Below are 24,561 nucleotides of genomic sequence, written 5' to 3'. Positions count from 1 at the left end.
CCAGAAGGTCTGCCTAATCCTTGCTAATACCATGGAGGTAAAAGAGGAGTCCTTGCTAATACCAGGGAAGTTACTAATTAGTAAATCATATGTTTTTAACCTCCTTGCTAATGCTAATGCACACACGTACAGCTTGTTACCGTGTCTTTCTTTCTTTCTTTCTTTCTTTCTTTCTTCCCTTCTTTTTGCCTTTTTTTAAATAGGTTTTTGCATTTTTCCTTTGCTTTCGTCTTTTCGTTATCTCAGCCAAGGAGGTTAGAACCTCACTTTTTGTTTCTCTGGCTTTTCTCGCTTTGTCTCATTAGTAAGTGAGCTACATGAGTGGCCAGTCACAACAAGACTAATCAAGTCACACCTTTGGGCTCGCACCTCTTCTCGAGTTCTTTTCATCTCGTGCGAGGCGTCACACTTCTGTTCTGTAACGCTGTGAGAAATGTGACAAATTATCTTCTAGTCTGCCATTGAGTCTGCATACCACAGTGGTAGTGAAAGGAAAGGAAGAGCCAGCGGTAACTACGGGGGAGTACCCAGGCTAAAGAATATTCTTACTACTAGTATCTTAGTACCTGAACTACAAAGCGAACAATCGGTGCTAAGTAATTGTGGAAACTTGATTTGTTCATACTAATTGGTAATAACTAACAGCCTTTGAGTTAATCCCTGCTGAGACAAAGATTTTGTTAAGTGTTAGCTAAGTAATCTACAGTAGGAATTAAAGAAGTGATCACCAGAATGTTCTTTGCAACACGAAAGATGTAAGTAGGTAAAATAAAAGAAGTAAGTAGCTAAACCTAGATTTTATCCCCTTGGCAACTCCGAGTCCAAATGAGACTGGCCATCATCCCAGGTGTGTCTTGTCGTGACCGGTACAAGTGTGTGTATTCAGTCTGGTCTACGGCAGCACCAAAGGATTAATCCTGTTTCTCTTCCTTATTGTGACCCATCCTGTGTGCAGCTTAGACCATTGTTTCTTTCAATGAATAGAGCCTACATGAAGCGCCTGTTAGTCGAGGCTACTGAAATGCAGAACTTAACAAAATTAGGTGAATAATTGGCCCGAGGAGTCAGTTTTCTAGAGATAGTCAAATTGGATGACCCTTCTTTCCTATTATTTACCCTAACGCTACTTTTTAGGCACTGAAAGCTTGAAGACTCCAGTCTAACAGTTCATCGTGCGAATGAAAAATTGATGTAGATTTCTACAAAGCGGCGTTTGGGTCAGTCCAGATAAAAACCAGGATCTTTTGACGACCGGAACTGGCACAGATCAAATTTCGCCGGCAAGTGCTAAAACAACAGACGAATTTTACATAAGCAAACAGAAGTGGTGAAATGTGAGGAGTCCAGCAGGTGAAATGGTTGTTTTTCTAGATTTACTGAGGGGTGAATGATCCTCGCTTTTTACTTGCATATAACTTTTGTCCGAAAAGTAAGACTAATTGCAAAGAAACACAGAGATAAACGTAAAAAATTGTAAAATATTCCTAGTCTATCCATGGAAACACTATCTCAAATCCTTGCTCAGATCAATCTGATGTCCCTACGTACATTACTGGGGGTTTTGACGTCTTCGTTGTAAGTACTAGTAGTTCCAGTGGCCAATTGTTCCACGTTTTAAGGTGGTCACTTTAATGTGTCTTCGAAGAAGTTTTGTGTCCTTGACTATTTTGTACGCAGGAATTTATGTTTGGGCTCCGTAATGGCAAATATTTGCCGGTGGCTACCGCTATTCCGACGCACGTTTGCTTAGTACTGATTTGTTTCGTCAAATCCTTTTCTCAAAGTGTGAATTTTCCTTACCGTCGACCTTTCCTTTGTGTTTTACATAAAGAAAAACTATGCAACATCTGTCTTTTTTCACCACTTTCGGCATAAAGTAGCACTAAGAAGTTAAATACAAAGCCTGGATTTACAACTCCGCATGTCTTCGCACCTTTCTTTCAACCCTCTTTGTAAGAAACAAGAGACAAAATTTGCCTACGACAAAAACGCGATGTGTGTTTGAGGATCCCAGACTCGCAAATACACAATATGTTTGCCGGGTCATCAATGCGATCCACGAAGTTCAATACAGTCAGAAACAATGGTGCTACCTGGAGGTGCGGTTATCTCGTTGTGGACATAATAGGTGAATTAATTACCAAGTGTGGAGCATACGGGCTCATGGTCCGCGCCTCATATATATGCATGAGCTCGAGGATCTGTACTCTCCAAGCAGAGGTTTGGGTTTTGGCTTACTTTTAGGCTTTTTTTATCGGTAAAATCATTATCTTGCCACGATTTTTGCATTGGTATCTCTTTATTTTTGGGATTGGTGTAAAAAAAATATACCAGTGCAGAAAGGAAAGCACGATAAAAAAGCTAAAAGCACGCAAAACAAAAGCTATAACCCAAACCTCTGCTTGGAGAGTAGAGGATCTGGACAGCACCAAACGCAAAAGATACAGTGGAGCTCCTGCGTTTCGTTATTCTTTCTCTCTTCATTTTCTTGCAAAAGTCGCGATCTTCCACCAGGTCTCAAGTAAATTGCAGCAGGTTTTGAAGACAACTTCTGCCAGACAGAAATCGTCCAGCCATTTTTACCCCGATCGGGCTGATAGAAATGCAAAACAAACAATCTCATTTGCATGGCGAGAAACAATAGGCGACTCCCGTGGGGGGACGCGTCCGTGTTGGCGCCAAGACAACTCCCAGCTTCCCAGCATCCGTGTGTGTGTACAGACGCGCAGACAAGCGGCAGGGAAGGTCGATCTGGGGACGCTGGTGTAATATTTACCTGTACAAGGACTTTTCTGAGACCGTGCAGTGATTTCTAGAAGCAGAGGACATTCCGTAGCATATGCCCAAGTTGAACCAACTCGGTGAGCAGCAGACGGATTGGATTATTCCTATTATTCCACGGGAATCGGACGAGAGAGAACCGGACAGACGCGCGGGGTTCGCCGCCATAGCCTTGTTCTTCTGCTTCCCTCTTCTCGGAACTTTCTTGTTCTACGTTCTTCTCGTCCACATCAGAGCCATGGAGCCGAGTCAGACCAGGAGGCAGACCTCGGGAAGCCGTCCCCCGCTCGTCCGTAGCGGATCGTCGGCGATCAAGCGGCCTGCACGCCCTCCCCCTAGCCCTCCGCGGCGGCATCGCCACCGGCCCCGGCTAGGGTCTACCGGGAGCAGCGCTGGGGAGTCCACATCCAGCCGCGGCAGCGGTTCAAGCAGTACGCAGTTCAGCGTTAGTGAAGAGAGCGACATGTACGATAGGATCATGGCTCTGGAAGAACAGGTAGGTGTTTTTTTAAGATATGGTAACTATCATACCGTTAAGAATGCTAGTTATTTGCTAGAATGATATAGAAGGGACTAACGATGGCTTTTTAGCGCATTTTTCGAGTTTCTGTCGAGGAATGTTGATTTTTGCACAAAAAAGGCGCGCCGCACCTGTTATCAGATGGCCTGCCATACAGACTACTCTATGATGTCCAAAGGTCGCATTTCTAATAATGTAGCGTTCTCCGCTACTGAGATTGCTTAGAAAGTGGTGTTTTCTATGTGCGCTCGCTCTTGAACCTGCTTCTCTACCAAAAGACAACATCTAATTGATTCACTTGGGAATATAAGTGATTATTCATCCCGTGAGATCAAGTTACGCAAGAGTATAATTTTCTGTCACGTTGTCTTCGTACCTTTGGCGTACCAAAGGCGACATCAAACGGCAATTTTATAGTAATGTTTATTGTACATGTACATGTAGTAAGTGTAGGTTGTGAATGATGATTTTAGCGGACCATGAGGGTTTGTACAGGGTGTGGTGTGTCGGTCCTGTATGCTCGGATATCTCGAGTCGATCTGCGATTGTTGTGGGGATTACTGAGGTTGGCGTCGTCACGTGGTCCGCTACTGCCGCGTGGCGCGCCATTTTTCTGCTTACGTCCCACGCCATAATTTGTTAGGTTTCAGGAAAAGTAGCGGAGATCGGCCAAAAAGACTGGATAATTTCGTTCGTTTAAATTTCGTCGGCACGCATTTTCAACGCAGCGGATTAAACCAAATTTTGAGCCTGAAATTTCTGCAGTACTAGTATATATTTTTGGAGGGGGGGGGGTCTTTCTACTTACAACGCAAGAATCTTGGATCAAATTTTGCACAGGTTTAGTTCGATTCCGTCTTTTTGAAATAACTTTTTACGGACGAAATACAATATTCTTTTTGCCTATCCTTGATTAATTAGTTTCACGACATACCGCTGTGCTAATTATCACGTAACACCCGACTGTTTGCCGACCGCTTCGCGACCGACGCCTCTCCCGGCTCTCACCTGGGCGCCATGCGATAATCACGCGACTCGGTGACAGGCTAGCCTCATTCGCAGACTTCTGATGCGGTGACGTTAATAATTTTTTTTCGGGGAGCGACGCGAGCTATGCCGCGGAGGGAAGGTTTTGTATCAAGATGCGCGGAAACCGTCTCTCCCCGGCAAAGTCAGTCAAAGAAAACATTCTCTCCGCGGCATAGCTCGCGTCGCTCCCCGAAAAAATTACTAGTAACGCCGCCGCATCAGAAGTCTGTTAATCACACTGCTCGGTGACAGGCTGTGTTTCTGCTCGTTTGAAGTTTCAATTAGCGCCTTGGACCTGAATATTGCGGGTTTCTACTGTGCTAATTAGCCTCCTTAGCAGCTCCCACATCCAGATATAACAAGGACGTCCTTGGATATAATAGTTTGTGCTGTTTTTATGCCAAACATGTACTTTTCTGACTTTATCTGACTTCAACTTTGCTGTGAGAAATATGAAATTCAGAGCATCGTAGTGATATAAAATCATCATCAGCGTTAAAAGTAGTGGAATCTGCTACGATGATTTAAGCGTTGAAGCACTTCTGTGGCAAGGTGTTCGGATGTTGTAAAAGCCTTGTAAACACAACAAAAACTGTACAATTTCTCGGCTACATCTCAAATGACACTGGTCCCGAAGGTAAAGTTTACACCTACAGTTACACCTTTCACCTCATTATCACTTCAAACACGTTTTGGCTGAAGCAACTGAAGGCATAAAGGTCCAAGGTTTTATTTTCACCCATCGAATAAGAAATTTTAGTAGCTCCTGGCCCAAAGGAAAAGTATCCTTGTAACTTCAAAGACAAATCAAACTTAACTTCTGGATAAATTATGGGGACGTCACCAAAATTTTTCGTCCGAAAGTGATCCCTGTAATTTATCCACCAGTAGAGTTTGATAAGTTTTCCAATATTGTTCACCTGGATGTCTAACCTTCATTCAAGTAGTCTGGAAGCTCATTGTTTCAACTAAAATAACTAAACTAATTTTTTTTACCCTAGGTGACCACCTTGACTGCCGAACTGAAGCAGGCCCGGACGGTCCACCCTGCGAAGCACCTTGTTCTGCGGATGATGAACGAGAAGGCGGCTGAGATCGGGCGGCTGACGGGACAGCTCGCGCTCAAGTCCGAGGACAACGTGCTACTGCTGGAGGAGAACGAGTCGCTCAAAGTCGAGAATGAGGTGAGCGATTGTCGTGACAACAAAAACCGCTAGGGGGCAGTACTAGGGTCTTAGGGGGCAGTACTAGGGCCTTAGGGGACAGGGCTAGTACAGACGACAAACGCTGACTGGAAATGGCAAAATACAGCCAAAGATGGAGAGTACTAGTAATACAGTATGTCAAGGCCTTACTTAAACTTAAGGGGAGTTTAAAGTGGAGAAAGAAGTGTGCGACCGCTGGGGGGGGGGGCGATGTTTATTTTTACCCGAGAAGGCCGACCAGAAAGATAAACTTTCAGAAAAAACTGCCTGTGGAGAATGTTTCCCAGGCTAATAAATTAGATGTAGTATTTTGTGTATTTTTTGGTGTTCATGATGTATATGCTCTTTTGCTCATATTTCGGATTACGATATTTCGGACTAGACTTTCTTGAGTTATTAGATTTGCATAAGATACTTAACGTTTATCTGTTTGTATTCCACAGGCTCTCAAAGTCCAACTGGTGGCGCTCCGAACAGCCTTAAGCGTGATCCGGCCCATCCCAGTCCACCGAGGCGAACAGCAGTCGGCGGCGGCGAGGCGAGCGGCCTACCTCCGCTCACAGAGCGCGCCCTGCCCGGTGGACACCCTCGAGGATCAACCCACAACATCAGCGGCAAGAAGATCAGCATACGGCCGGTCAAAAAGCGCTCCAAGCCCGACGTCAAGCCAAGACGACGTGTTCCTACCTGCGGTGTCTGAAATGGACGAGGTTGATTCGGTAGATACCAGACGACAGCGTTTTGCCAAACAGAACTCTCAGAGAAGGGGCTCCTCCATCAAGAAAATGTTTAGGAAGTTTCGGAGAATGAGCAGCTACCGCGGTTAAAAACGGTTAACATGTAGAACTTGAAACGTGGGTTAGTTATATAAACAGAACTTTAATGTTTGTGTTGTTAGACCACCAATGTACAAGTACCAACAGACACACAGTAACCGACCGTTCATAAAAGTAGAATTGTTGCAGACGATCACCTTTTTTGTAGGCATGCCTCGTACTTAGTTTATGAACGCTGTGTTTAGGCATAGAAGAATCACAAAGCAGGGTTTTTGACTTCATAAAAAGTTCCTCAAGAGTTCCCTGTTTTTAAATGTCCAAAATACATTGGTGCTGTTAAAATTGAATTTATAGAGTTTTATTTTTTAATTGACCTGTGTCAACATTTGTCTTGTTAATTTGATTTTATGTAATTTTGATCGATTAATTGTCGTACAAACTTAATGCGAAATTTTTCCAATGATTGTTCCCATGGTTTGATCAACTTGTCAGAGTCAAGAATCACATGAAATCTTGTTATACAAAGTGTACGTTGGTTGCATGTTGTTGGAGTAATTACACTTGTTTGCTTATTTTACAACTCGTTGTCTCTCAGACTGATTTTTTCTTGAGTGTCCACAAAAAACAAACTTTGGCGTATTTGCTTATTCATTCATTTATGTTTACTTTATACAGAGCAGGCACTCCCTGTGCTTACCACTTTACACTAACAGACATGTCCTGTGAAGAATAACATTATCAGCGTAACACAAACAATGGAATAAGAGAAACTGATAAAAGGAAAACAATAAACAAAAAACAGCCCAAAATAATAATATCACTACTAGTATACCTACACATCCAAGCGTCATTCAGAATCGTTCAACGTAAATCAAAGTCGATGTGGTAAGTCATTTGCTACATATGGGCCCTAGTAACACCTACAGGCATAATGGAAACGTACATATATATGATTCTGGAAGAATTAAGTAGAGGCACATGTTTCTTGCCAATTAACTCCACTCTTATAGAATGATCAGCAGAACCAACGAGGTTTAACTGAACTTGGTAGAGTGATTCGAATAAAACAAGAGCTTAAATGTAATGTGTGTGACTATCAGAACTAAGTGCTAGCTTTACTCTGTCGGTCTAACCCCCATACTAACTTCTGGCGAATGGGCGTCCGAATTGGCTGCTAGCTTTACGTTGGTGATCACCTGAGGGAGGCCAAACTTGCTCAGCAGGTAACACAAACACAACAAAAGGGTGCATCACATGACTCTAAGTCGTGCTAATCCGTGCATGACACCACGCCAAGTTCTTTAATAGATACGACAACTTAAGTGAACACGTCGAGCCAAGAACGGCCATCTGCTTGTCCAACGATATACAGGTAAGGTTTAATTTTCACTCTAATAAGAGGGTAAAACTCGAATGTTGTTGTTGTGACATGGAATTCTGACGGTCGACTTACTACGGTTGACCTTGACTATTTTTATTTATAAAACAGACGGTTCGATGACTCATTTTACTTGTACCAAGGTACCCTGGATGCCAAACTAGTATCGGGCCGTTAGCCGTTTTCCTTCGGCAGCCAAGATCCCTTCGCCCGCCTATCTAAATTATCGCTACGGGGGAGTTGAGCCCGAGGGGTTTGTCCGTCCCTAAATTTGTAGGGCCAGCCAAACTCCCCCCGAAGCGGTAATTTACACCAGCGGGCGAAGGGCTTTTGCGGCCCGGAAAACGAGTTCTGGCTTCCAGGGTAGTACCAAGGAGGTTTTAAACCTTCTTTCTACTGTGTCACTCATTAGATTATATAAGGCAAATTTACGTGTTATTCAGTTGTGAACTTTAATTACTAGTAATGCAAACGGCGTCCAAATTACCATCGGCATGTTGCATGATACATTGTGCATGTGGCAGGCTGTTCAAGCAATTGACCTGTGACCGAGTTTCTGTGTGTGTTCGCTCGTGACTTGAAGTCAAAAAGTTGTTTGTTGATAGGTGATGCAATATACGGACTAACCTTTGGACTAAAGGGGCGGGTCACATTTTTAACCACTGAATTGCATGGGAAGGCGTGTGTCAATAAATGGCCATGAAGTACTCGTGTAGCGACAAGGTGTGCTTGTTCTTGGTTTGTTTTCACCTCACCTCCCGACGAAACATCGTAACTACCAAGAGTAGCTTGTTGACCACGGAAGATCTGCCTTCATTGAAACTGGAAGGACCCAGGACCACTTCTTTGGTAAAAATTCTGTTGTTGACGTCTGTCCTTGTGCCCGTATTAACATAGTCTCCTTTCGCAGGCTAAATAAATCGTAGAAATCGGCCTAAAAGGGGATATAATTGGTCCGATTGGACCCTCGATGTCCTGGAAACTCCTCTGGCTAATCATATCCCCTTGTTAGGACGATTTCTACGATTTATTCAGCCTGCAAAAGGAGTCTGGTGGAGAACAGCCGAATTAACCAACACGAATTGGTGGTGCTAAGGTCTAGAACAGTACAAACAACACAAACACTATATATAGCAAAACGCAGCATCTTCAAAATGACATGACCAGAATTTTTTTCCTCCACAGTGTCATCATGGACTATCTGACGTCACCGTCGGAAGAACCGCTGCTGACCTTGACCTTTGGTGACCTCCTTGACCAGGCGGCGGTCAGCTGGCCGGACAAGGACGCGTACGTCTTCTGTCAGACCGGAAGTAGGGTCACCTTTGCGGGACTGAAACAACAGGTAAAGACTCAACACTTGTTACAAATAGCCTACCATGGCTTCCCGACCTTGGTTGGGAGTTACTTGTGTTCGTGAGCAGGGTCATCTGTCGTTTGTACTACTCAGTATCCATCAACCTCTACCAAGCTTCAGAAGCCACTGGAAAGAGTAGAAATTGGTCACATAGACAGATAATATGTTCAGAGGGCAAACTGTACACCTTTAGCGGACTAACTCCCCTGGCATGTTATCTGTCTATTAGGCCGATTCCTACTCTTTCCAGGCGCTTCTGAAGCCTGGTAGAACACCGGTAGAAGCTACTGTAGAGGCCTGTTGGAAGCTCTTCCTGTCTCATCGCACAATAGCCTCTACCAGGCTTCGGGAGGCGGCTTAAAAGAGCAGAAATCGGCCAAATAGAAAGATAACATGACGAGAGAGTTGGTCCACCCGCTAGAGAGTACATTTCTCCTCTTTCTAGCCGTCTCCCGAAGCCTGTTAGAGGCTAATCGCACACCCATGGTTTGTTGTATAGGTGGACCGGCTAGCGGGCGGGCTGTTGGCCATCGGGATCGGCCGGGGCGACCATGTGGGCTGGGTAGCGGCCAACAGGCCCGAGTGGGTCATCATCTTCCTCGCAGCCATGAAGATCGGAGCTGTGGCGGTAAATAAACTGATGAACAGCCATGTTATCTCATATTTGTATGTGAGTGTATGGGTGGATGGTGTTCAGCACCAAGGACAGGTATGTTTGCCTGTGTGTGGATGGTGTTCAGCACCAGGGACAGGTACGTTTGTGTGTGGATGGTGTTCAGCACCAAGGACAGGTATGTTTGCCTGTGTGGATGGTGTTCAGCACCAAGGACAGGCATGTTTGCCTGTGTGTGGATGGTGTTCAGCACTAGGGACAGGTACGTTTGTGTATGGATGGTGTTCAGCACCAAGGACAGGTATGTTTGCCTGTGTGTGGATGGTGTTCAGCACCAAGGACAGGTAACTTATGTTTACCTGTGTGTGGATGGTGTTCAGCACCAAGGACATGTGTGTTTGCCTGTGTGGATGGTGTTCAGCACCAAGGACAGGTATGTTTGCCTGTGTGTGGATGGTGTTCAGCACTAGGGACAGGTACGTTTGTGTATGAATGGTGTTCAGCACCAAGGACAGATATGTTTGCCTGTGTGTGGATGGTGTTCAGCACCAGGGACAGGTGTGTTTGCCTGCAAATTGACATTAGAGTCAAGTTGGCAGGTGGGAAAAGTAAAAAAATAGGTTCAATTGTTTGTATGAACGTAACAACGTAACTTAACGAATGTGAAATGGCTTCTTGAAATGCCCGTTTGACGCTGTTTCTCCAGGTTCCCCAGGATCTGTGCTTCTTTGAGTACACGGAAACCACGGTAGTGAATGTGCTGAATAAGGTAAGTAGAAATAAGTGTTCTAATTTAAGTCTACCGACTTAAGGAGAAACTATTCATTGTCTGTGACATTGTCATACCTATTCCAAATCTTTTGAAAGCTCCTTGCCTATCGTATTTCAGGCTGAGGTAAAAGTGCTGATAGTCGAGGCGAGAGAGGACGGGACCACGCCTTTCCATGACATGTTCGGGGCGACAGGGGCTGGGGAACGGTAAGTACCACTTTTGGGATGCGGCGAGCTTTCCCAACATATCAGAATAGAGGGAGGGAGAGGGAATGGAGATGGAGGGATGGATGGCTGTCAGGGAAGGGGTAGAACATGGAGATAGGAAGCGATGGAGAAAGGGTTTGCGAAAGTCGGCATTAGCGAGCGTGGTCAAGAGTTGAAGAGTTTGCAATTGATTCTTCATCGAAGTTGTGTTACCTACTGTATAACTATATTCAGAACTTCTGTCTTGCAGACTGCCTCACCTAACTACACTGGTGACCATCGGTGACAGCAACCATCGGTGAGTCTAGCAAAACAAACATACGTGACTTTGATTCTGGTTTGCTACACATAGATAGAGACAGAGACTCCGAACCCTTGTGCTTCCATCTAAACAGTTATCCATTAGTAAACACTCGCTCAGTCAGCTTCAAGCAGATACTAAAAGTACTCTAGTCCCCTTAATACAACCTTTGACAATATATTGTGTTTCATAATCTCTCAATGGCTTCTTAGGTCTCTTCCATGACCAGTAGAAGGGCTGCCAGAAGCATGATTTAGTCAGGCTACCTTTGACGGACGCCTTACCTATCCTTTCAGGGACTGCTACACACTGTCGGACCTTCTACAGAAGGGAGGAAACCAGGAGATACAACAACAGCTGGCAGAACTACAGGCCCAGCTGAGCTGCCACGACCTGGCATTACTGCAGCTCACCTCCGTACGTCAATGCTTTATTCCAGCAGATAATTCTCGGTCACTGATGAAGATAGTATATGCTGTCCGAAGCACACGTACATGATTGCATAAGACCAAGCAGCTTATAGCCAATAAGCTCCTTGATAATACGTACAAAATTCAGTCATGCTACCGGAAAAGCTGCCTTTAGCTGCCTTGACTTTCGTTGTTAAAATGGTTACAATTTGTATTCCTTTGTTCAATAGGGCACCACGGGTCTGTCCAAGCTTGTGCAGATGACGACCCTCGCTATCCTCAATACTAACCGGTACACCGCACTGGCGCTGCACATGGACCAACAGGTACGGGAAACATTACTAGTATATCAGAACACTCAACATGAAGCATGAAAGTTCATCTGTGTTGGTGTGATAGATTATAATGACAGATAGGCTAAAATTTATCTAGCCAACACCAAATAAACTGGAACTTACCCAAGCTGCTGTACTACTGTACTCTACAACGATCTGTCAGTCATCATGGTTGATTTAAGATCGTCTATATCAAAAGCCAGTACAGTGTCTCTTGAGATGGGTCTTGCGTAAGTAAGTTTTCTAGAATAGGTTTTTCCGAGGAGTGGACCGGTCTAACAGCCAACCAGATGGCGGAGGACCGCCAGCAGTGGAAGAACTTGGCCAAACATCATGCTGCCCCGACGGCTGACTAAGCTATGGGAGAGACTGAGAGTATTTTCCCACTAGATGTCCACAGAATGAGTGAAGAAATTACCTCTTCGCTCGTCCTGTAACAGTGACCACCAAATCGGACACGTCTCTGCTTGAGCCTGTGAGGCACTTAGAGCCTTGTTACCATAGCATAGGATCTGCTTGGAGATTACCTTTTGCCCGTTTGCTCTTTTCCGCAGTGCCGAGCGGCGTTCGCCACGCTGTTCGGTGGAAAGGTTGTAACCATCGGCTTATAAGGAGTAACCAGTAGCCACCGAGGATCATTTGGTGGCTCCTGGTCACCCCTCTGTAGTCTCTACCAGACTAACTACGCTGGCTATATATAGGAGAATATTTGCCGGGGGAGTTTGGCCGCCCTGTAGGTTTGACTGGCTTCGGAGGGAAAGAAACTACCTCCCCGGGGCCGGACTCCCCTGGCCAATTTTACTCTCTTTTTTGCCGAATACTACGATCCGTATTCCCGTAGAAAGGCCTGGTGGAAGCTAACCCCTCTGCCGCTTTTCCCCCAGTGCCGAGCAGCGTTCGCCACGCTCTTCTCTAACATCGCATGGAACATCTGCCACCCCATCATTGTCGGCTGCACGTTCGTAGTGACGTCTACAGAGCAGCCGGACGCAGAGGAGATTCTCTCAGCCGTCCAGGAGGAAAAGTACTCACTTACATTAATTAACACAAATCCCTAACTGACAGTTTTAAATAGTAGTAGTAGTAGTAGTAGCAGACTGGTTTAGTTGTTACATGAAAGCCTCCACTCAACACTCAGGTTCTACGTGTTCCCACAGCAGAAAGCGTTGGAAGATTCCATTGCTGCATGGGGGGTATAGACCATTGGAACACTTTACAGGGGTAATTTAGGAACAATCAGCCGTTCAGGAGGAAAAGTAGGAATCATTTAGTAGTCGCTACCACGCTCTTTGTAGCCTGGTAACCATTTTCCACGAGCAGACAAGTTCACAATTCACAATACATGATCCTACCAAATACATGACTCCAGCATACCTGAGACAAGGGGTGGGAGGTGTTTAGTCGTGATGTGGGAGACCAAACCTAACCTAATCCCAATCGTAATTTACACCCTAGCCCCCAGCCTTTTGGCCAATTTTTACTACTGTATAGTACAAAATTTATAGTCCGTGAAATAAAAAAATAATGTCTCGTATGCGCCTCTTTTTCTTTTCAGGTGCACCATGCTCTACTCTCTCTACGTGAAGAACTTCTACACCGTCTGTCACTATCCTGATCTCGAGAGGTTCGACCTTTCCACGTTAAAACTCGGTAAGAGATATTTGCCACAAGTGTTACAATATTCGTACGGCGTACACGACTGCGGATTAAGGTCACGTGACCGAGGTGATGGGTCATTATGGAAAATTAAACTGTTCTCCAACTCAAAATTTGACTCACCGGAATTTTCGACTGAATCACTCAGTCTTCCTCAGCTATCTGACCCAAATGCTGTGGACACGTAATTTTTCCCACGTGTGACGTCAGCAAAGGGTCAAAGGTTGAAGTCGATATCGCCCCCCGTCCCGGTTGAGCGATGGTTGAAGTGCCCTGATGTATATGGCCTCTTTTGTGCCTCTCTTGAATGTGTCATTTATGTATCTCGTGATGGGTCATTCATACTGAAGAGGGTTATATTGTGCTCCATTGCATTTAGCTCATTTAGCAAGGTCTTGCAAAAAATATCACCATCTTCATCATTGTATTGGAAAGCATTTTTACACCCCAATTCCGGACTGGGTGACAACTTGCGATGTAAATTTGTGTTATTCAGAACTGTTGTGATATGATGTTTCTATATGTTTCTCTCTACATGTAACGTTATGCAGTGATGACCGGTGGGAACATCGTGTCCAAAGCGTTGATTATGACGTCTGCCGAGAAGCTACCTGACGTGATCGTCGCTGTAAGTAAACGATGGATATTTACTTATTTTTATGTTTACCTTCGCAAAATGAAAACATCTTGTTTTTGCTCTGTTTCTTCTTCTTCCTCTTCTTCAAACAAATAAGGTCAATGACCATGGTAACTGGTGTTGGGTTACATAATGTTCAAGTGCCAAGATGCAGAACTTAGTTCAAGAGTGTCTCTGAGTAAGAATAAACAGAGCAGTAGTTTGTTAAGCTCTGAAGGTAAACACGATGCATTTGCTTTTCAAATGTTACCTTTCTAGTTATTGGTCATATACATGTGTGCATATTCACATGCGTTTACTGGACACTGGAAAAATGTACAAATTGCTTGCAGGAATCCTCTGCTCATAAGATAAAAACAAGACTGGCGATGAAAACATAGATATGTGTCAGCAAACAAAGCCAGGGAGACATTCCTGTGGACATTCCATGCCTGTGGACAAAATTCCTGCACAATTCCTAGAATTCATGCAAACTGTACACAGTAATGTACTGTTATGCTACTCCCCGAGACGTCGCTAATAAAAACGATTGCAATAACAACAGAACTGAACTGATAATTACTAAGGTGGCAAAACTATGAATGTTCCTCGATACCAAAAACAGACATTTATATCTAGAAAGCATTTTAAAAATGTAAATAAGTTACTATCTTTTAGAAACTCAAATTAAAAAAAAATATATACACAGAATGTGTTCGGCTCGACGGAAACTGGCTTCGTGACGACCACCGTACCGGAAATGACGTCAGAGGCTCGGAATACCACGGTGGGAGCGGTGCTACCACATCTTCAGGTGAGTATCGTGGGTTTGTCTGTTTGTTTGTGTGTCTGTAGTTATTTGAATACAATTATAGAGTCACACGAAGTGAGGGGGAAATTGTGTAACCGCAGACTGACAGGAAGGTAAAATTGGAGGTCCCACAGACTGGAAGGAATATAACTTACACAGAATCAGTGAAAAATTCACAATAATGAATAAAGGAAGAAATTCGCAACAATGGAAGGGGGAAATCTTTGATTTCTGACACTAACATGAAAGTTCATCTGTGTTGGTAGATACATGTTTAAAGTTGAACTTTGTCCCAACACAAGGGTTTGTTCTGACCTAAAATTTTCGACCAGTCGCCACTCTCGCCTTCTTCAAAAGATTGACCCAATTACCCAATGTTAATGTCACACTTCAGAAAAGCCACGTGACAAGTCTCACTGGGTCAGTCTACTGAGGAAGACCAGAGTGACTGATTGAAAGCTCTAGGTGAGAACAATCCCTTGTGTGGGAACAAAATGTTTAACTTTAAACATTTTGATTTCTTGTTTTTGTGTTGAACAGCTGAAGATAACTGACGATGACGGTAACAGCGTTCCCAGGAACACGATAGGAGAAGTGACTGTGCGGGGATACTCCGTGTTCCAACAGTACTACGGAGACCCGGCCAAAACCGAAGCCGCCAAGACAAAGGACGGGTGGTATGGGATGGGGTATGTACATGCGATTCTGTTGTCTACGTGAAAATAATTTACTTTTCCAAAGAAAATAATTTATTTTTTTCAAAGAAAATAGTTAATTTATCCAAAGAAAATATCTAATTTTTCGTAAGAAAATAATTTATTTTTCCTAAGAAAATAATTAATTTTTCCTAAGAAAATAATTTATTTTCTTAAGAAGTTTAAGAGACCCGATGTATATTATTATAGTAAGTAGTTACGACCTTTATATATTATCTTTGTTGTTTTGCTCCTATTTTTGCTGCAAACAGAGACATGGGATTTATCGGCGACGATGGGCTGGTGAGAATCACTGGGAGGAAAAAAGTGAGTCATATTCTAAATAATGACAAACATATAAGCTTGAAAATTTAACAAACATTCAATTATAATTATCAAGCTGTTCTCTGGAACAATCGTAACTTTTTGCAACCAAGTACAGATAACATCGTAAATCTAACTACGTTCAAATCTATCAAGTGAGTATGCCTCTACTGTACTAGTTGTAATTCGACACACATCGAACTCTTTAAAGACATTCTTTATTGACACAACAAAAAGTACAGGGACTTTTGTATGGTCTTCTAGAACTAAAGATCTCATCATCATCGCCTACAAAGTTAGCTCGCCACAACTGTCTGTCATACATCACTAAAGATCTAACAAAGCTAAATACATGTGTGGATAACGTCATCTTACGTACAGAATATATGTATGCGGTAACAATAAAGGTTTAACTATTATCTACCACGTGGTCTCTGAGATCGAAACATTCTTTAATGTATTTTCCTATTTGAACACTGTATTGGTTATCTCCCCTGAGAATGTAGTTGACTTTATCTATAGGATCTAACGTATTGAAATCAATATACATCCGGTGTGAATCTATTCCTCAGGAGATGATCATTAAGGACTCGGATAACATCTTCCCTGGGATGATAGAGGGGCCGCTACAGGAGCATCCGGCAGTGAAAGACGTCAAGGTACCTGTTTGTTTGGTGTAGCTAGTCTCTACCAGGCTTCGGGCGGTGACTGGAAAGAGTAGAAATCGGCCAAATAGAGCGATAGCATGCCAAGGGAGTTGGTCCGCTAGAGAGTACATTTTGCCCCACCCGGGAGCGGCAAACTGTTCTCTCCAGAAGACCAACTCTCCTGGCATGTTATCTTTCTATTTGGCCAATTTCTACTCCTTCCAGCCGCCTCCCGAAGCCTGGTGGAGGCTATGGTGTAGCTGGTTATAATAACCTGCCTCAGGGCATTACACACAAGTTTGGACAGTAAGTACAAGCTACGTAAGGCTGGAGAGTAAGGTTTGACGGAAAGACGCCTACTCCTTGCTATACGTGTGATTAGATGTGGCTCAAGATGTGTCTCTCCTCCGACTTTATATTTTATAAAAGACGACGTCGTCCCTAACTTAGGTAATCGCTAGGTGCCCCTTTTCACCTGAGGGTAATAATGAAATAGGTGTTAAGTGCCTTTCCCAAGGACACATCTAGGCTTGCTTATCTGAATAAAGTGTGTGGAAAGATTACGGATTGTCCATCCTTCCCTCCCCAGGTTGTCGGAGTTCCAGACGCCGTGTACGGGGAAGAACTGTGCGCCTGCATCATGTCAGTAACTTCGAATTCTGATTCATAGATATTAGACATTTCTGATCGATGGTTATAATTAGAGACGCTCCGAATTGCAGCTGCAGTTCAATCGACCATTTATCAATGAATCGATCATTTTTCGTCAAGGTCATTTGAAAGCTTGCAATTGTCTACTATGACATAATTTTTCCTCACTGGTAAAATTTGTCATTTTTACTTTATCTTTTTTTTACCAGCCTGAAGAACGGAGAAGGAGTTGGAGAGGAGGAAATGAAGCAGTTTGCGAGCGCTAATGGGGTAGGTCTCAGGGTAATTCACATCAGGATTTAACAGTAAATAACGGGAATATAGGATAGTCATTATCAACCGTGTTACATACTAGTGTTAGTCTGGTGTCCAGCCTTGTTAGCTTTAGTCCTCTCCCTAAGATCCGCTCCCCGCCACTTGGGAAGACACCTCATACCTATTACTTGGGGAGCGGACTAAAGCTAACAAGGGTGGACACCAGGCTATACTAGTGTTTGATACTGAACAGAATTCTAACGTCTAAAAGTCTCCTAGACCAAATCAAATCTTGGCTATCTAAGCATGATTAACTCGACAAAATTCTTGACGCTATTTCTTTGCTGTTCTCCCAGCTGATAGAAGAGTACAACCCTGGATACATCCTGTTTGTGGATGAGTTTCCTAAGACAGCCAACGGACGTAAGGTAAGATGGAACTGATTGTTGAAGAAGACAATGTCAGTTTCTGATGTTGAATATCTTGAGATTTTTATTCTCACAGTGCTCGGTGCTCAGAGAACGCAAAACTGTCATAGCACAAAAGTTCATCTGCGTTGGTATACTTCATTATGACAAAAAGGGCCAAACTTTCTTGCCAACACTGAGTATTACTAAGGTAAGTCCCAGTTTACTCAGTTTTGGCAAGAACGTTTAGCTATTTTTGTCATAACAGCAAAACTGCCATGTTTAATTCTATGATGATCATCGATATTCAACTCATACGTCTGCTAAGGGAGCTACTGCGAGGGAGCATTGTAAAATATTGTATCTTTCCCACAGGTTGATAGGAGAAAGCTGAGAAGTGTCGCAATGGAATGGCTGGGACTGAAAGAACTGGACTCGTGAAGACCAACTTGTAACTTGTGGTCGAACGCAAACGGCAATGCAGTCTAATGAACAACAGAATCATTGACACTGTCTTAAATTTTATACTCCATAAAAACAATAAAAAAGCGAAGCCTACTGCCTCGAATCGGCACCAGCATTATTAAATCAACTGACAACTTGTAAGTTCGAATTCTAATGGCAATGTCTTCTTTTTCCATTGACTAAATGTAACCTAACACTAGTCTTTGTTTTAACTTTGTTTTAACTTTGTTTTTTAAAACGTTTTAATTGCGTCAGGACAACGTCGGAATTTGCAATAAACTTCAGACTATTGTTGGTCAGCATTTTACATCTTGTGTCCTCTAAAGTTGACTGTATGGTGACCTTAAGCACAGATGTACGGTTACCGAGTTAATGTGTAACATGATACTGAACAGAGGTCAAAAGTTACTTTGAACAAGGAGGTTAAAGGTGACGAGCGTGCCACAGGCTGCTACATGTTCTGAGTCTAACATTCACGGGGACACCATGGATAACGAGACGATGGCTGAGGTGAGACTGATTTTAAGTGTCCCAAGACGTGTTTAGGATAACTTACACAGACAGATTCTTAATCTGAATTCACATTACGATGTTTGTTGTCACAACGTTTGTTGGTGCAACGCCATGTTTTCCAGGTAGGAAAGCACTGGCGATGTTTGTAATTTAGAGTAGTAGAGTATATGTCTTACAAACGATATTAAGATCAGTTAGAGCCTAGAGGATAAAGAGGGCGATCTAGGTGTCGTACTGTTGAACTGTGACGTGAGTTTTAATACAGTTAATTGCTAAGTTTTAGTTCTGGGGCAACGCCCCCTAATCCCCCCTCCCGGCTCTACCAAACACTGTAAAGGATGTTTTATACTACTAACGTAATATCAATTCCTTGCTTCTTGACTAAACCAAGAAAACTTGTCACAGCTCAACTGATCCACGATAACAGTTTTCTATATTAAAATCTCCATATGATCTTCGACATTTACGTACCTCTGGTTTAAGGACAAGTGCCTGTTGTGTCACAGCACTGTGTGCTAGAACTTAAGTACGTTACTTTGCACAACTTGCCTGGCTGATTGTAGAGGCACCCCCCCTCCCCAATAGATGTATATGTAAAGTCGTTTATAATACATCTTATGTCAATTACTAGTAAGAAAATAGCAGAAATAGCAGTTACCTGAGTGTGAGTTGCAAATGATGACCGGCTAACTTCTCTGGCCAATTTCTACCAGTCTTGGTGGATCGCGTTCCGCAGTCCGGTAGAGATCTATGAGAACCATGCCAACCTGCTGGTGGCCGAAGTCGCCATGTACGCGATGGCAGCGCTCACGGTAGCTCATGGTGAGTGGGGAGATTTAATTTGATTTATTTATTAGACTGTGTAACAGATATATATAGACAGGACTGCCCAAATAGCCGGAGACTATTATAAAACTAGCCCTCACAACAAGGACATAGTAGTAAACAGTTCGGAACAGGTAACAGTCAACAGTGTCGGTTACACTTCAGATAAACATACTAGAAAGTACTATAGCAATTAAGTACATAAAATACAAAAAAATACATAAAGTACAAAACAATAAGACGGGGGGCACCACAGGCTTTCTGCAACCAATGATCAACTGCTCACAGAGTTGACCATCGCAGAAGGAAAACATATTGTTTCTTCTTCGTCTTCTCCAAACACATAAGGTCAATGACCTGGACCAAGCAGTCGTCACCTTGGTAACTGGTGCTGTAGCAGACACCCTCTGGTGCTGGGATACATTATGTAACAAGTGTCAGGACAGAGTTTGAACGACGCCATATATACGAATGTGTTTGAGTAAGAATAAACAGATCAGCAGTTCAGAGCTAGACCATGCAAAGGTGAACATAGTGCACTTGCTCTGCAAATGTTACCTTTCTAGTTTCTTTTCTTACACTCTATTAATATTAGTATTATAAACCACCATCCTCACCGTAGCGTGGCGGAAGGGCGGGCGGTACCGGAGCTTGTGGCTAGCGGCGCTCCTACACGGCCTGGTCACGGAGACGGTTTGCTACTGGGTTCCGGAGATCGACAACTTCTGGCACGCCCAGACTTCCGTCATGATGCTGGGCAGGAGGCTGCCTCTCTACATCGTGTTCTTCCGTAAGTCTTTCATGGTAATCTCCAAGCAGATCCTAGGGGGGCAAAAGACAGTTGTAACAGTGAGTGGGGGGTTTATAGGCGCTACCAACTGACCCGGCCGACGGGTCTAGACCTTTTAGCTGATTCAGTAGGAGCGTTGGATTGTAAGCTGGCGCCCGGGGGCCGTGGGTTCGAACCCCGGCCCGGGACCAGGAGGGTTTTTATCTGTTTCTACAGCTGCTCCCTCTTGTTTCTTACACAGTATCAAATTGGCCAGGCAGTATCCATTGGCCAGAGAGGGTCCAATACGCCATCCAAGGATCTGCAGAAAGAAATTCACCAAGAAAGCTTTGAGATTGCTCGAGCCGGCTGCAAGAATGGCACAGATATTTTTTGTTGTTGTTGCATTAACATTCAGTGACAACACGTAAACCTTCTGACAAAGCTATGAATGATAACAACATCAAGTCAAGACGAAATGTTTTCCTGCCTGTATTTTCCTCTGTAGACCCCGTCTATAGCTACGTCTCCAATGTTGCGGCCAGTCGGCTAAAGCTCGGGCCGTTCCCCACAGCTTACGCGTGACTTAGCCGCAAACGACCGCAGATTTTCTTGAGGTCTTTCCAAAATTCCCATTGGTCTTTCCTATGTCTTTCAATGCCGATTTTGTCTCCGTCAAAGATGACGGTTTGGGCATTTTTTTCCTGTCACGAGTGACGAAATTCCGTCAAATGAAGGGAAAACGGGCGCAGGCTAGAACCCATACCGTATGTAATATCTACAGATTCTAAGCACGTCTAAATTGTTGCCTGCGCAAAATTTCATACCTGTGTTTCCCTCTGTAGACCCAGTCTATAGCTACGTCTCCAACGTCGCGGCCAGTCGGCTGAAGCTCGGGCCGTTCCCCACAGCGTACGCCGCGGCACTGGCAGACTGCGCGGCGTTTCACGTGTTTGATATCATCGCCATCAAGCTGCTGTGGTGGACCTGGCACGACACCGATCCTAGCATCTACGAGAGAACCTTTTGGGTAATTCAGTTTATATTTACATTGTAATGAATTAGGTCTGAGGGTGTTTGGTATCTTAGCGTCAATATACCACTAATACTATAAACGGAGATCCAAACCAGTTCGATTACTTCTACGAAGCCGTGTTTATTGATCCATATACTTACTTACTTACTAACAGGTACGTGGTTCAATAGTTTACAAGATTAACACTTTAAGATACAGAAAGAGTAGCCGTAGGTTTATGGACACAGGATGAAAGATACTACAAGCGTCTGTGGTGGACCTGGCACGACACGGATCCAAGCATCTACGAGAGAACCTTTTGGGTAATGCAAAAACTCGTATTTCCCCAGAACTATCGTAGACTGGAACTCGTTGCCACCAAGAACAGTTGGGGCATTATCACTAGAAAGCTTTAAACAACTCCTGCAATCAAACAACTCCTGCAAACACAGATGAGATAATACAAGCGTCTGTGGTAGACATGGCACGACACCGATCCCCACATCTACGAGAGAACCTTTTGGGTACCTGAGTCTGCCCTTATAGCCTCCGCTAGACTAAGTCACAATGCTGGCTGAAAAATTAAGCACGAAATAGGGGGAAATTTACAAGTGGAATTTGGAAACCATAGAGTTTGAATTATGCAAACTGTGGGATCTCTTGTAGATGCATTTATGTGCAGATGTAATGTTTTTTTCCAACTCACTGTCTGAAAGCAACCCTACATCTACAAACAACACTTTTGGGTAAGCAGAAATCCTAGGGTGGCAAAAGACAGTATTATATTCTCCAGAGAGGGTCTATAGAGAGGATCCGCCCTTGGGTGGCGTATTGGAACCTCTATGGCCAATTTGATACTGTCTTTTGCCACCCTAAGATCTGCTTGGAGATTAGGTAAACGTAACGTAATTTTTCCACGGAGGTGAGAGATTTTTTAGATTTCTATTTCTTGTACCGTGTGTTTGCAGGTGCCCTTTACCAGTGCCCTGTACCGCCTCACCTTCTCCACTACGTTCACCCTGCTGTTCTACGGAACGCACAAGGTGATAACAGGAAAACACATGTTACAACCTGGGAGGTGAGTAAGTCAAATACATCCAAAAAATTGAAACCAAAGAGCTAATATTCCACTGGTCATGAGAGACAAGGTAAAGGCTGTATATAGTATTTACAGGTTCAATGTATCGGGGAAATTCCCATACCTTTTTTAAGAAAGCACAATGAACAGTTGGACACGTCTTAGGGTCCCATCCTAAGGACTGCGAAACTTTCCAGTAGCAGGCATGTCATGTCAGCGACAATTGACATACCATCCTGCCTGATGAAACCATTTCTGAATGTCTGACAGCGTGTTGTTTTACCAATTTCCTTCGAAAAAGGCCTTTTCTCTCCAGTTATACAACCTCATGATTTAGTGGTAGGACTACTATCGAGGGAGGAAATACCATACCACAGCACACAGCATTTTTACATGATTTACTGTTTTATCAGTTCCCTCCAGGAGGCGGCCACTGTCCTTCTGACAGGCCTCCTGACGTTCCCCACGGCCATCGCGACACACTTCATCCCGCTGTACCACAGCCTGCATGACGCGCTGGGCGCCAGCTCTGAGGTCTGCGTGCTCGCCGTCATCTACCTGTACATCCTCATCGTGTGGGTGTCGGACAGGAACGGGCCGCAGGACGGCAGGCCTGGGAGGAAAGGTGAGGACACACAAACAAACACACACACACACACACACACATGCACACACACACACATGCACACACACACACGCACACAAACAAACAAACACACACATACATACTCTAACCCTACCTGTACAATCTCATCGTGTGGGTGGCGGACAGGAACGGGCCGCAGGACGGCAGGCCCAGGGGGACAGGTGAGGACACACAAACAAACAAACAAACACACACACACACACATACACACACATACATACACACACACACACACATACACAAGCACACGTGCGCGCGCGCGCACACATACACAGTCACAACACATACATACACACATGCACACATACGCGCACGCACGCACACACACACACACACGAAGAGGTTTACAGTATATTTTCTCATCCGCATTCTCGTCCTTTCTTCTGACTTTTTTTAAGAGAGGAAATCTGCTGCATAGAAATGTTCTCCTTCTATAACTTTATATTTTGAGTTTAGTCTATTTCTATCACCAGGCAGCCACCCCTGGAAGGACGAGCTAACCGTGGTTGTTCTGCTCCACTTCCTGACCTTTGCCCTACTTGCCGTTTTTGCCAAACCGGAGGCGATCGTGTCGACCGGAATCCATGAACCTCTAGGCCCTTGTAACGAGACAGTAGAGTTCTACAATACCATTGGACAGGTATGTGCACAACTATTATATCATCAACTGAACAGAGCACTGTATCAAAACACTGTGTGTTATACCCACCGACCTACCTTGTCCCTTGACCTCCTGGTCGTTGGGGGAACAAGGTAGAAGTGAAGATGGGCAGCTATCCCCAGACCCGTCTGTCTCTTCAGAGGCCAGCCTTATGCCATGCACGAGAACATCTTCTACTACACCACTCTTAAATATGACGTTTACTTAGTAGTAGTCTTGTATTGTTCATCATTGATATATAATACATTATAATCAGTAGTGCATAGAATTGAATATTACCTGTTCATATTACGTGAACAATCTTAATGCTTGGCAATTATTTTATCTCTAGTAGGTAAAACGTATCTATTTTTCTGCAAAAGTTAATAAAAATGTTTTTTTAACAGAAAGATTCTTTTTTACTTTTTTTTTACTAGAAATGTCTTTTTGCAAAAAAAGAGAATTTTTGCCCACTCGCAGGTTGTATCGAAGAGGAAGTACCTGTGCCCGAGCGACTATGACGAGGGCTACATGGATTTCCACTGTGTTCCCGGTGGAGCAGCGCCCCCTGGCGTGCACCACTGGTACAGCGTGTGCGGAACGCCCCATGAGAACCACGCGGAGCACATTACTGTGGTGTGGGGCTTCTGTCTGCTGGGCCTCACCTACTACTACAACCTGCTGGCCTGCTCGGGCCTGGATGAGTCACTGGCCAAGAAACACAAGACTAATTAGAACTTTTCATGTCCTCTCTTCTCTACTCAAATCTGTGAGCCATGAAACACAAGACAAATTAAGAGAAGGCAGAGTTTTCGGGCTACTTTTAAATTGGTTGGAGAAAAAATATGATAAATGAACTGAATGG

At 44.0% G+C, this 24,561-nt stretch overlaps 3 protein-coding genes across 3 annotated transcripts; all 3 read left to right on the top strand.

Moving 5' to 3' along the window:
- The first annotated feature begins 2,494 nt into the window (after window positions 1–2,494).
- Window positions 2,495–6,891, top strand: LOC109469910. The gene is made up of 3 exons (XM_019768671.1): window positions 2,495–3,277; window positions 5,332–5,514; window positions 5,979–6,891. Exons 1-3 carry the CDS (start codon window positions 2,840–2,842, stop codon window positions 6,360–6,362), a joined length of 1,005 nt encoding a protein of 334 aa, XP_019624230.1. The 5' UTR covers window positions 2,495–2,839; the 3' UTR covers window positions 6,363–6,891.
- A 495-nt stretch (window positions 6,892–7,386) lies between these two features.
- Window positions 7,387–18,455, top strand: LOC109469900 (acyl-CoA synthetase family member 2, mitochondrial-like). The gene is given in 18 exon segments (XM_019768658.1): window positions 7,387–7,683; window positions 8,875–9,034; window positions 9,546–9,674; window positions 10,366–10,428; window positions 10,549–10,654; window positions 10,884–10,935; window positions 11,235–11,355; window positions 11,579–11,674; window positions 12,568–12,707; window positions 13,239–13,333; window positions 13,891–13,967; window positions 14,665–14,769; window positions 15,307–15,468; window positions 16,334–16,444; window positions 17,022–17,074; window positions 17,293–17,353; window positions 17,695–17,766; window positions 18,121–18,455. Coding segments are annotated over 17 exon segments (1,662 nt in total). The 5' UTR covers window positions 7,387–7,683; window positions 8,875–8,881; the 3' UTR covers window positions 18,187–18,455.
- A 241-nt stretch (window positions 18,456–18,696) lies between these two features.
- Window positions 18,697–24,431, top strand: LOC109469892. Its single transcript, XM_019768648.1, has 9 exons — window positions 18,697–18,720; window positions 19,437–19,545; window positions 20,171–20,338; window positions 21,163–21,347; window positions 22,301–22,410; window positions 22,824–23,033; window positions 23,177–23,217; window positions 23,530–23,696; window positions 24,177–24,431. The coding sequence occupies exons 1-9, from the start codon at window positions 18,697–18,699 to the stop codon at window positions 24,429–24,431; spliced, it is 1,269 nt and encodes a 422-aa protein (XP_019624207.1).
- The last annotated feature ends 130 nt before the right edge of the window (window positions 24,432–24,561 follow it).

This window comes from Branchiostoma belcheri, unplaced genomic scaffold (assembly GCF_001625305.1).
Source record: "Branchiostoma belcheri isolate BF01 breed outbred unplaced genomic scaffold, Haploidv18h27 scaffold210, whole genome shotgun sequence".
Taxonomy (NCBI): domain Eukaryota; kingdom Metazoa; phylum Chordata; class Leptocardii; order Amphioxiformes; family Branchiostomatidae; genus Branchiostoma; species Branchiostoma belcheri.
The sequence above is the reverse complement of the archived record's forward strand: the minus strand, read 5'-3'. Positions and strand labels throughout refer to the sequence as shown.